A 13,077-nucleotide genomic window follows, 5' to 3' on the forward strand; every position below is an offset into this window, starting at 1 on the left:
CCCCCCAACAGTATCCAAAGCGGTATACTTATTGTTTAGGGGAATGACCACAGGGGATTTCTGCACTGCCTGCTTCCTCCCCTTCCCACCTCTAATTGTTACCCAGCTACCTCTGTTCTCTGGCATAACTATGTTCCTGTAGCTTCTATCTATCTCCCTGTCAGCCTCTCGAATAATCCTCAGTTCATCCAACTCCAGTTCCAGTTCCCTAAGTCGTTCTGTGAGGAGCAGAATCTGACTGCATTTCCTGCAGATGAAGTCGGCAGGAGTATCGGTGGTCACCCCTACCTCAAACATCCGGCAGGAGGAACATTCCACTGCCTGCGCTGCCATTACTCTACACTTCGTCTCCAAAACAAGAACACTGAGTAGCTTACCTGTGGACTTTAAAGTTAGGTTAGAGAAGGAGGACGGGAGGGAGGCCCTACTATGTAGGGCCTGGGATCTAGAACACACCCACTCAAATATCAATCACTTACCTTCCCGACTAGCTCTGCGCTCCAACTTCACTTCCGCCCAGCTTGCGCCGCTCTCTGCTGTGAAAAGACCGTTGGTGTCGAGGTAAGTTCTTAGATATCAATCACTTACCTTCCCGACTAGCTCTGCGCTCCAACTTCACTTCCGTCACTTACCTTCCCGACTAGCTCTGCGCTCCAACTTCACTTCCGCTGTGCTAAAAGACAAGTTGATGAGACTTGTCTTTTAGCACAGCAAGCTACATTTCCTAATGGGGATTGGGAAAGGAATAAATGACCAGAAACTCAACTGGGCCAGCAACATTAATGCTATGGTTACAAGAGCAGGTCAGAGACAGGGAAAGAAGTAACTCAACCCCCAGCTCCTCAAAGGTCCTCACCATTTGTAAGGCACAAGTTAGAGGTGTGCGGGAATACTCTTGACTAACCTGGACATTGCAGCTCCAACAACACAGAAGCATTCAGGACAAAGTAGTCCATTTGGCACTCTATCCACTACTTTAAGCATTCACTGCCTCCACCACTGATGCACAATGGTAACTGTATATTTACAAATCACATGACAACTCACCAATAGCACCTTTCAAACCAGTGGCTTCTACCATGTAGAAAGAGAAGGGCAGCAGATACATGGGAAGACCAGCAAATGCATGTTCCCCTCCAACATACACCATCCTAACTTGGAACTAAAGCACTGTTCCTTCATTAAAACTGGGTCAAATTATGGGAACTCCTTCCCTAACAGCAAGATGAGAAAACATTCTCCCTATGGACTGGAGGGCTTTTGCCCGAAACATCGATTTCGAAGCTCCTTGGATGCTGCCTGAACTGCTGTGCTCTTCCAGCACCACTAATCTAAAATCTGGTTTCCACCATCTGCAGTCATTGTTTTTACCTAGTTCAAGAAGTTGGCTCACTGGCACCTTCTCAGGGTCAGCTTGGAACAATGCACAAAGACTGAATTAAAATAGTGATACCTACAGCAACATGTAACTAACTTAGTTACTTCTTTTTTAGCTCTTCCGCTTTCAGGACCAATTTTGGTGGATTGGCCTTCACACCAATGAGAACGATGGACGATTCAGGTTTGTGGTATTTATCCTTATACAGTATGGAATCCCGTCACATCCACATTCTGCACCTTGAATCTCTTGACTTCTTTCATTCTATTTCATTACTAATTTTATAATAGTAAACCTTCATTTTGTTCATTAATCTCTCCCCTCTCCTCCATTCTACTGACTTGGCTGATTTGTCTTATTTTCTCCTGTTTCTGACCCTTCCCACACTGCTGAATCTTTACCACATCGTAGTTACAGAGCAGAAACAGGCCATTTGACCTAACTAATCTATGCCAGTGTTAATTCTACAAACAATCTTCCTCCTATCTCTTTTCATCTCATCCTGACAACATATTCAACATCTAGCTCCATCTTAAATGTGCTATTCACCTCAACTGTTTCATATGGTGGCAAGTCATACTCTCGCTGCCCTTTCCCCAACTTATTGAGGAGTAATGACGGAGAGGCTAGCATTGAACTACTTTCTTGAACTGCTGCAGTCCATTTAGCATGGTTACACCCACAATACAATTAGAGATGGAGTTCCAGGGTTCTGACCGAATAACAGTGAGGGCCTAAGTCATTTGGCTAGCATTATGCCCAGGCTAATGGTTCAGGGACACAGGTTCAAATCCCACAATGATGGCTGATGGAATTTAAGTTGAATTAATGAATGTGGAATTACTAAGAAATCTTTATTGATTCACTGTAAAAACATACCACATTCATTGAATAAGGGTCACCACACTCAAAAATGATAACTCTGCCTTCTCTCCGTATTTGCTGCTAAATGTGCTGAGTTTCTCAAGTAATTCCTGTTTTTGTTTCAGATTTCCAGCGTCCACAGTTTTTTTGTTTTTTTATCATGTTCACTAATGTCCTTTAGGGAAGGAAATTTGTTTTCCTTATCTGGTCTGGTCTACATAGACAGTAATGTGGCTATCTCTTCAATAGCATAACAAGCTGTTCTCTTGTATCAAATCGGTACAGAAAAGTGCAAATGAAATGAAGCTAGGTTGAAATGACTTTGACTTAGGCCCTCATTGTTATTCGGTCAGAACCCTGGAACTCCATCTCTAATTGTACTGTGGGTGTAACCATGCTAAATGGACTGCAGCAGTTCAAGAAAGTAGTTCAATACCACCTTCTCCAAGGACAACAAGGGATGGTCAATAATTGCTAGATTATCCACCAGTAATTTAAGTAAAGCAACCATTTTGCTGGATTTCAGTTCTACAAGTGATTGACGTAAATGGCCAATATCCACAACCTGGATGGCAAAGGGGAGCACATTTTTTGAACTTGAGGAATTATATCCACAATCAAAATCTTGTCCTTGTGATACACCCACGTAGTTCGCAAGTGTCACTTACTGAGGCCAAAAAGGATTTTAATTAAGGCCGTGATTCAGTGCAATGATGACGTCCTGATCATGTTCTGTGTTCCAGGTGGTCTGATGGTTCGATTCTGAATTTTGTCTCTTGGGCCTCAGGGAAGCCACGACCTATTTCGCGGGACAGAAAATGTGTCTACATGTCACCCAGTAAAGGTAAGAGCCACAAGGAAATTACCCTTATGGGCTAGATATATCCCAATACATTCCAGGTTCTCAAACACCATACTTTGGAGACTTAAACCTGTCCTGGCATAACTAAAATAACAATAATGGATTATCAGAGGAGTGGTGTTCTCTTTTCAATGCAGTAATAATAATTTGGTAAGCACAGTCTGAAAGGGTGCTGGACCAGATTCAATAATAGCATTCAAATGGGAACTTGTAAAATACTTTAAAGGGGGAAATCTTTGCAGCTCAATGGGGAATGCCAGAGAATGTGAATTGCTGGACAACAGTGTCAAAGAGCAGCACAGGCATGATGGGTATTCCTGATGAAGGGCTTTTGCCCGAAACGTCGATTTTGCTGAAGCTCCTCGGATGCTGCCTGAACTGCTGTGCTCTTCCAGCACCATTGATCCAGAATCTGGTTTCCGGCATCTGCAGTCATTGTTTTTGCCAAAAGGCTTCTTATGCTGTACAATTAGAACTATAGAAATGATACAGCACAGAAGGGGGTTATTGGGCTCATTTTGTCAATGCTAACCCAAAGATACCCAGATGCCCTTTCTAATGTGGTATTCCAGCACGTGGTCCATAGCCCTGCAGCTTACAGCAATGAAGGTCCAGATCCAGGTACTTTTTAAATGCGTTTAGAGTCTCTGCCTCCACCACCAACTGAGGCAGCAAAAACCAGGCACCCACCACCCTATGCCTAAACAAGTTTTTCCTCACATCTACTACATAGATTCAATCTATGACCCCTGGTTTTTCAATTCATTGCCAAGGAAACAGGTTACTCCTCTCTATTCTATCTCAACCCCTCACAATTTTATATATCTCACTCATGTCATCCATCAGGTTTCTCTGTTCCAAGGGAAATAACCTGAACCTCTCCAGTCTGTCCTCGTAACTACAATCCTCCAGCCCTGGCAACATTCTAGTGAATCTCTGTACTCTCTCCAAAATAATTACATCTTTCCTGTAATGTACTGCACAGAATGCTTCAGTTGTGACCTCAACGGTGACTTATATTCTTTGGGTTTCGAGACAGGATGATCTCTTGGAACATCCTTATCAAAGCGTGATCATACCTTTTCACTAGATTTCTTCACCAGACTGAGCTATGCCATTGGCCTAATTTGTAAATCCATTACCTGGTATGCTTCTGAGGTATACATAGGGTCATAGAATCCTACAGCACGGAGACACGCCCTTTGGTCCAAACTAGTCCATGCCGATCAAAATGTCCATCAACGCTAACCCCATTCCCCTGCACTTAGCTCATATTCTTCCAAACCTTTCCTATCCACGTATCTGTCCAAATGCCTTTTAAATGTTGTTAATGTACCCACCTCAATCAATTCTGCTGGCAGCTCATTCCATATGCCCTCTATGTAAAAAAAAAAGGTTGCCCCTCAGGTTCCCTTTTATTCTTTCCCCTCTAACCTTAAACTTATGTCCTCCAGTCTTTGATTCCCAAGCCCTGGGAAAAAGACTGAGTGCATTCACCCTATCCATGCCTCTTATGATCTTTTACATGTCTATAAAGTCCCCTCTGTCTCCTACGCTCTAAGGAAAAAAGTCATAGCTTGTCCAACCTCTCCCTATAACTCAGTCCCTTGGCTCCTGGCAACATCCTTGTAAATTTGCAGTTTAGTAACATCCTTCCTATAGTAAAGTGGCCAAAACTGAACATAATACTCCAAGGACAGACTCACCAACATCCTGTACAACTGCAACATAACTTCCCAATATTAAAAATCACATAAAACCAGGTTATAGTCCAACTAACTTTCGGAGAGCTGCTCCTTCATCAGGTAGTTGTGGAGTATAAGATTGTAAGATACAGAATTTATAGCAAAAGTTTACAGGGTGATGTAACTGAAATTATATATTGAAAAAGACCTGGATTGTTTGTTAAGTCGCTCATCTTTTAGAATCCATTTTGGTTTCGGTTCTTACATATGTAAATCGCAAAACTTTGTTTAAAAGTTACATTCACATTCTCATTACATTCTTGAGAATGTAATTTTTAAACAAAGTTTTGCAGTTTACATATGAAAGAAATGAAAATACCAAGGATTCTAAAAGATGAGAGACTTAACAAACAATCCAGGTCTTTTTCAATATATAATTTCAGTTACATCACCCTATAAACATTTGCTATGAATTCTATATCTTACAATCTTATATTACACAATCACCTGATGAAGTAGCAGTGCTCTAAAAGCTAGTGCTTCCAAAAAACCTGTTTGAATATAACCTGGTGTTGTGTGATTTTTAACTTTGTACATCCCAATCCAACACCGGCATCTCCAAATCATAATTCCCAATCTCTATACTCATTGCCCTGACTGAAGAAGGCCAGTGTGCCAAAAGGAGAAAGTGAGGTCTGCAGATGCTGGAGATCAAAGTTGAAACTTTATTGCTGGAACAGCACAGCAGGTCAGGCAGCATCCAGGGAACAGGAGATTCGACGTTTCGGGCACAGGCCCTTCTTCAGTGTGCCAAAAGCTTTCTTCACTGCCCTGTGTCTCCACTTTCAGAGAACCATACACCTGAACTCCCAAGGTCCCTCTGTTCCACTACACTCCTTAAGGTCCTACCATTCACCATGAAACTCTTATCTTGATTTGATTTTCCAAATGCAAGATCTCACACTTAACTATATTAAACTCCATTTACCATTTCACAGCCCACTTCCGCAGCTGATCAAGTTCCTGCTGCAATTTCTGATAACCTTCCTCACTGCCCACGGTACCTCCTATTTTAGTACCATCTGCAAACTTACTAATCATGCCTTGTATATTCTCATCCAAATCATTAATATACATAACCAACAGCAATGGGCCCAGTACCAACCCCTAAGGCACTCCACTAGTCACAGGCCTCCAGTACAACAGGCTTCCTTCCACTATTACCCTCTGCTTCCTACCATATCTGGCTTGATCCCTCAGCCTGGACTGGCTTTGCTGATTTTGGTGGTTAGGGTATGGAAATTGTCCTTTTGGAGACTGGGGGTTAAAGACAGAGAGAATTTAGCCAAAGTTCCTGCACTTGGAGATTATCAGTGGGCCTGGGTTGCAACATTTGTCCATCATGGAATCCGCTACCAGCCTGGATATGAAGCAGGCTCATCACAGCCTGGAGGAAAGCACTGTCCAAGTTCACATAAGAGCAGAGCAACAGCTCAAGCTGTATGTTTGTGGTTTGATTTCAGAGATTTCAACATTATAGTATACAATCGGAAGCTGGTGATTGTGAAACCACTGCCGATTCGGACAATGAGAATCCTTTTGATTAATGGATGCTGTAGTGGAAGGTATCAATGATTGATTTAATAATTCCCTAGAGCCTACAGTTGGTCAGACGTTGCTGATTGTTGATTGATATTGATAAGATATTGATTGGACACCATGAACAGTCGTAGTTCACTGCTGTTTTAGCACAAAGTGTGCCAATTATCACGTGTAAATTAATTGAGGACAGAGACACTTGTCACACATACTGTCCGATCTGTCCTCAGCTTGAGATCACATTGTTATCCCTTGTCAGGTTGAGCTTGACCAAATGATGGTCAAATCTCAGTGGACAATTTGTTTCAATTATGGTAAATATGTTCTTGGAGAACTCGCTCACACCCAGCTCTCTATCACTTGTGCCATGCAGGAAGCCATCATGTGAAATGAAGAACTTATAAAACATCCTAAAACTCTTGCCTGTAAATGAAAGCACTTCAGAAGTGCAGTCACTCATGCAATGTAGCAAATTCTAAACTCGATTTGTGTAGGACAAGGTCCCACAGACAAGATTGTGAAAATAACCAGGTAGTCAGTTTAGCTGAAGTAAACCATTTTACTATCATAGATTCAAATGGTGGCCAATCAGCCCATTGTATCTATTGTCAGCTCTTTGGTCGTTTGCCTTTCCAATTAATCCGGTTTGCCTGCTGATACTTCCCAAACACCTGCATTTTTCCCCTTAAACGTTTACCCAATTTTCTTTCAAAAATTACTTTGAATCCAATTACTATCAAAAGTTTTATAATTTTTCATCCTCTTCATAAAGGGCTTTTTCTCTGAGTTAGTTGTCATTTTCTTCACTGGCGCACAAGATATCTGTTGTACTTGTCCAGTGTCAATTTGTAAACGGAATAAGATTGCCAAATGATGTTCGTTAGCCCTTTAAACCCATTACAAATATGACTCCCAAATAATAGAATTAGAATTAGCTTTTATTGTCATGTACAGGCATACTCAAAAATAAGGATACAGGTGGACAATGAAAAATATACCATGTTGCCATTCCTGGTGCCATCTTAGGTACAAAAGTACCTAGGTACAAAATCTGAGGTACATAATAACCTTATAAAACATTTATGTTTCAAATTTCGTATTTTTGTTTAATTCATTCATAGGATGTGATCATCATTGTTTAGGAAAGAATTTATTAACATTTATCAACTGTACCTAATTGCCCTTGAGAAGGTCATGTCTGCTGTCTTCTTGAACTGCTGCTGCGTTTCCATATAATTCACAGTTTCAAACTGGGTCGAAGAGATTCTGTCTCTCAGTTTCTTATGTTTTCTCATTCACTTTCTCATTCTCTTTCTTATTCTCACACTCGTTCTTGAACTTAATTTGCTTTCAATCTCTTATTCTCTCTTTCATGTGTTTTCTGTAGTGAATTAACTCTTTCAAAGAGCTGATATTGGCAAGATGGGCTGAATAGCCTACTTCTGTGCTGTACAATTCTGTGATTCTATTTTCTCTTTCTCACTCACACTTTCCTTTGCTTTCCTCTCAATCTGTTTCTATCTTGTTCATTGCATTTTTTTTTCTCACCTCCATACCCCTTCTTTGTCACATACATGTTTTCATTTTGGTTTCAGAAGTGTGGGGTGACCAGAGATGCCTGAATGACCTTCAGTACATTTGTAAAAGGACAAACAGCTCCATGGTGAAGCCCCCTTTACCATCTCCGCCGTCTACACATTCCGGTGGTTGTCCAAGGGGGTGGACCCCATTTGCAAGCAAGGTATTATCATCATAAATAAGGCTAGTTCTGATATTTTAATGATGTATTGAATGTACTGACCCAAAGAGAGGTGTAAACTCTGTAATAAGTGCTCATTTGCAATCAGCACCTGACCCAATCCTACGTTGCTTCGCATCATTCAATGTTAGGATCCTAGCTGCAACCAGTTTAGTGTAGTGATGATTGAGGCCTTTTGTTTAGGTGGGTGTCAATGTGATCTTCTGTGTTCATGTTGAGTGTAAGGTGCAACTCTGTAGCGACACACCAAAGTTTGTCTGCTTTCTAAAATAAAGCATAGATAAACTAATATTCAAATACTCATTTGGTAGTACAGCACTTGCACGTTGCTGAAAAGTACACAGTTTGTCAAAGATTTTCATCTGCACTCATCAGGACAATTTGCAAGAATACCAATTTGGTGAAAAGCCAACATTTATATTGCATGAGAGGAGAGTGCTGATTGGTTAGAAAGTGGACTATGATCGGTAGTACACAGAGTCGAGTAGTTCGTGTAGTAGTTCCTCTCATGTAGTAGTTCGTGCCTGTTTGAGTCTGGCAACCACTAGTTACTGTTTTGAGTCCAGCAATCACCGGCTGCAGGCTACTGGCATGTACAGAGAGAAGAGTCAATTCTCATAACTTCACAAGTTATTTTACCTATGTATTAAACAATCCACATATTTACTTTATTTTATTACAAACAAGAGCTTATATATTCTCTCACAAAGTGAACAAAACCTATTTATACACCCACTCAAGTTCTTTGACACTCCCTGAGTTGTCACAGGACATAAAAGGTAATACCTGACCAGGGTATCTGTGTTGCTACTGCTGAGGAGGGCTGACACTAGCCAGACACTGTTCTCTCTCTCGATGTCACCACATCTTGGACCACATCGCTTTGCTTCTGCAATGGTTGGTCTCCAGTTTTTGCTGCCTGCATGCTCCAAAGACCTTCTTTTATCCTTTTTCCTTAACTCTCTCAAGATGTGGTCTTTTTCCCATTGGCCCAGGCTTATCAGCTTATTGCATGTCTTTACCTTATTGGCTCTGGACCAGGGACCTAGATAGCATCAGCTCATTGCCCCTCATCCAAATAAGGCTTCTGCATTACCTCAACTTACCTTTTCCTGCAAAATATAGTTGGTACCAAATAGTACCAGGACTCCAGTCATTCTCAGTTCACAAGCTGTTTTCCCCTGCGTGTCAGCTGTTTTTTTTTCACTTGAACATTCCTGGCTCTTGTCAGTGACTGGTACCTCTGTCCCTCTGCAGCCTCTTGGCAAACATCTCATTTTCAGGATGTGTCGCTGACTAGTACCCCTGCTGTCTCTGTACAGCAGCCTGGCTAACACAGTTCGTTTTTCCCCTAAATTGGTATTCTTGTTAATTGTCCTGAATTAGTGAGAACAAGACAATTTGCTTCAACAGATGTGCCTTCATCCAGAAATACTAAACTAAAATTCTGTGCATGCTAGAAATTTGTAATGAAAATAAACTGTTGGAAATACTCCATAGCTCTGGAAGCAGCTAAGGATAGCAAGACAGACTTGATGTTTCAGGTTGATAACCATCCTGATGATTCCATGTTAAATGAATAGCTGCATATTTCCAACATTTCTGATTTATTTTTGGTGTAAGCATGACATTTCATGAGCTAACCCATTCTCCCATTGCTGGCTTGCCTGTGCAAGATCTTTAACAATGTTCATTCCAGATCTAACAGCTCATGATTTGCCACAGTCATGTTTATATTTACTGCACTGTACGCAATTTATATAGAAAGTTTGTCTGTAACAAAAGGCTTTTTTGCATGTCAAACTGACAGTTTGACTTAACCTTCAATCCCTTTCTCGGAAGATGGGCCAACATTGCCTGTAATTTTGTTTTTGCTGCTGCACAGGCTCTCAGGTGTGTGCATGGCAGTGGCTTCCAGAAGTGGAAGCCCTTCATCAGCTGCATGGCTGTGCTGCCTACAGAGAACACTGGCTATTGCTTTCAGGCTTGTCCTTACCTCAGGTTGCCAACTCTGGTTGGACAGCTTCCATGAAGCATTCATCACGTGATCTACCATTTCCCAAGGCATCACTCCTGAAATCCCCCTGTTAGTCACTTTGTACACCCAACATCCTGGTGTCCTAGCTTCCCATTGGAAGGCGGATAGACTGTCCAGTGTCTGGGTGAATCATGAGTATGTGTCCAGGTGAACCAAAACCATACAACAGTAGCAGCACACCAGGCTTCGTACATTAAATGTACCTGTGATTTTCTCCTAGGTTTTTTTGCAGTAGTATCCCAAACGTTAATTTTTTAAACGTAGACGTCTCTTAACATGATCCCAAAGGATGAGCCATCTCACTCACTTGCTAAGCTGCCTGGACACTTTAGCTATAGTAATGACAACGTCCAAGTAAATGGTCAAGTTATCCTCACAGATCCTGAAGCAGTCCTGAGAAGGGAATTTGAACTGGGGGAGGGATTTGGAAATGGTAACACTGAAGGGCCTACAGAGGACTGACCTACAGAGCATCATCTCTCATATGAATTTCAGTGTACATTTTGATCTTAAGCAAGTGTGTGGATATTGGCAGGTTGACCTATGGTAGCGCTTTCCAATTGTGTGTCTATTACAGAACATTTTCATCACCAAGTCCTGCACCAGAGTATCTTCTGAATTGGCTTGGCAGAACCAGATTTGATCCTTCATTCTTTGTGGAATGAGTTGGTTTTAATCAGAATGCTGAAGAGAAAAATGCTGTTCAGTGACCTGGGTTAGAGATGGGCTGACCTCTCTTGATGCAAGGTTGACTGCTCTTGGAGGAGGGTGGAGCTGATGGTTATTGATGACCCCCTCTAAAGGAAGAACTTCCTGAGGTCACTCAACAGGCTGACACCTCGACAATGGTCAATTGACAGTCATCGAGTGAATGTGTACCTGGGCACTAATAATCCAGGCCAGAAAGCGATAAGATGCAAAATGTGTTCACTGACCACCTCTCACTCCCTCCCCTCTTGCCTTTGCTATATTTTCCTCTTGTCCCCTAATCGTGGTCTCTGTGGTACCCCCACCCCCTCTCTAATTTTCACCAGTTCTCAATTCTTATTTTCTAGCTCCCTTCTTTTCCTCCTTCATTTACTGCATCATCTGCCATTCTCTCCAACCTGTCTCGAAAATCCCCCTGTGATATGGGGCTAACCACCCTATCAACTTGTATAATTAAAGATTGTGACAGTCCGGGAGGGGTGTTCGCACATTGTGACCTGTCAGATTGTCAACCAGCTGGTGAATCCCTCCACTGCTTCACTCTGGTCTCCGAGGGAAGCATACAAAGGTTTGACAAAGCACGTCCTTCATTCTTCTACCTCTCCCTCATTCTCTGCAGCCTCCTCCTTCATTCTCCCCTAACAACTCTTCTCCTCCTCACTGCAGTGTTTCAAAATATATGGATACTCTAAAGTGGATCGTGTTAACTGGATTGAAGGGAAGGCAGCTTGTGAGAGAGCAGGAGGACTGCTCGCAACAATCTCTAATCACTATGAGCAAGGTATTGATTGTTGACAGTTTGTATGCATTCAGCAGCAAGACTCCATTTCATTACCTATCATTTGTCTTTGATTTGATTTTGAACACTTTAATGGGGGTACTCAGTTTAAATATCTCTAATTTTGGTCTCTGTTGTGTCCCAACATTGTATGCCACTGAGATAGGTCAGTAAGAAGTTCCTGCCGTAGAGGCTACACTTGGAATGTACACACTCAAATATGTTCACAAAGGTGTACAGACTTGGACACAACCATGTAAACATGCACACACAGGCACAAACCAGCATGTGTACTTGCATGCAAATATGAACACGAATGTGAACACAAACATGCAAATATACGACGATGAACAAGAGAATACCATCATGAACACACATATGAACACATGTGTGAATACACACACGAGTTTGCACATACCAACATACAAAGACCATCTAAGTACATGAGCAAATACACTGGGTGTGCATATGAATACACAAATATACGCACACGATACATAGATACAAGAACAGGCACACTTGTGTATGAGTTTAATTTTTTTGTTTTAGTTGGAAGAATAAAACAGATAATTGCATTCCGTTTGGTGATTTAAAGATTTGCAATACCCATGAATATTATGTCAGAACCCCCAAAGCCTGCTTTGAAGCTGTGCAGACCGCGAGTGGTGTATAGTTTATGCCAAAGTGTGATTACAGCCGGCTGGAGATTGCTTGAATCCCAGTCAGGCTGCCCTATCAGTGAGTCACCCATGTGGAACAGGGAGCAAGAGAGAGAGATGGGATCTTTCCGCATGTCACGCAGAGTAACTAACAGGTTCAGTAAGGAGCATCTGCCTCAGGGATATCACTGTATCCATGATCAAAGGAAGCAGAGAAGTGAGGAGACCAGGGCCACAGAATTGTTATGGTACATTAGGCCCATTCTTTTTGCATCGGCTCTACAAATGAACCTAAGTCTTAGATCATAGATCAGAGAAAGATACAGCGCAGTACAGGCCCTTTGGCCCTCGATGTTGCGCCGATCCAAGCCCACCTAACCTACATCAGCCCACTATCCTCCATATGCCTATCCAATGCCCGTTTAAATGCCCATAAAGAGGGAGAGTCCACCACTGCTACTGGCAGGGCATTCCATGAACTTACAACTCGCTGAGTAAAGAATCTACCCCTAACATCTGTCCTATACCTACCACCCCTTAATTTAAAGCTATGCCCCCTCATAATAGCTGACTCCATACGTGGAAAAAGGCTCTCATGGTCAACCCTATCTAAACCCCTAATCATCTTGTACACCCCTATCAAGTCACCCCTAAACCTTCTTTTCTCCAATGAAAACAACCCCAAGTGCCTCAACCTTTCCTCATACGATCTTTCTACCATACCAAGCAACATCCTGGTAAACCTCC

General features: G+C 42.0%; 1 protein-coding gene across 1 annotated transcript in view; it reads left to right on the top strand.

Moving 5' to 3' along the window:
• The window catches only part of LOC122539641 (C-type mannose receptor 2-like), a 267,205-nt gene that overhangs the window by 208,715 nt on the left and 45,413 nt on the right, over nucleotides 1-13,077 (top strand). Inside the window, exons 16-19 of the mRNA XM_043674640.1 lie at nucleotides 1,494-1,561; nucleotides 2,986-3,086; nucleotides 7,984-8,129; nucleotides 11,560-11,674. Of these exons, the coding sequence (XP_043530575.1) occupies nucleotides 1,494-1,561; nucleotides 2,986-3,086; nucleotides 7,984-8,129; nucleotides 11,560-11,674 (430 nt within the window). The remainder of the gene's footprint in view (nucleotides 1-1,493; nucleotides 1,562-2,985; nucleotides 3,087-7,983; nucleotides 8,130-11,559; nucleotides 11,675-13,077) is intronic.

Source organism: Chiloscyllium plagiosum, chromosome 33 (assembly GCF_004010195.1).
Source record: "Chiloscyllium plagiosum isolate BGI_BamShark_2017 chromosome 33, ASM401019v2, whole genome shotgun sequence".
Lineage (NCBI taxonomy): Eukaryota > Metazoa > Chordata > Chondrichthyes > Orectolobiformes > Hemiscylliidae > Chiloscyllium > Chiloscyllium plagiosum.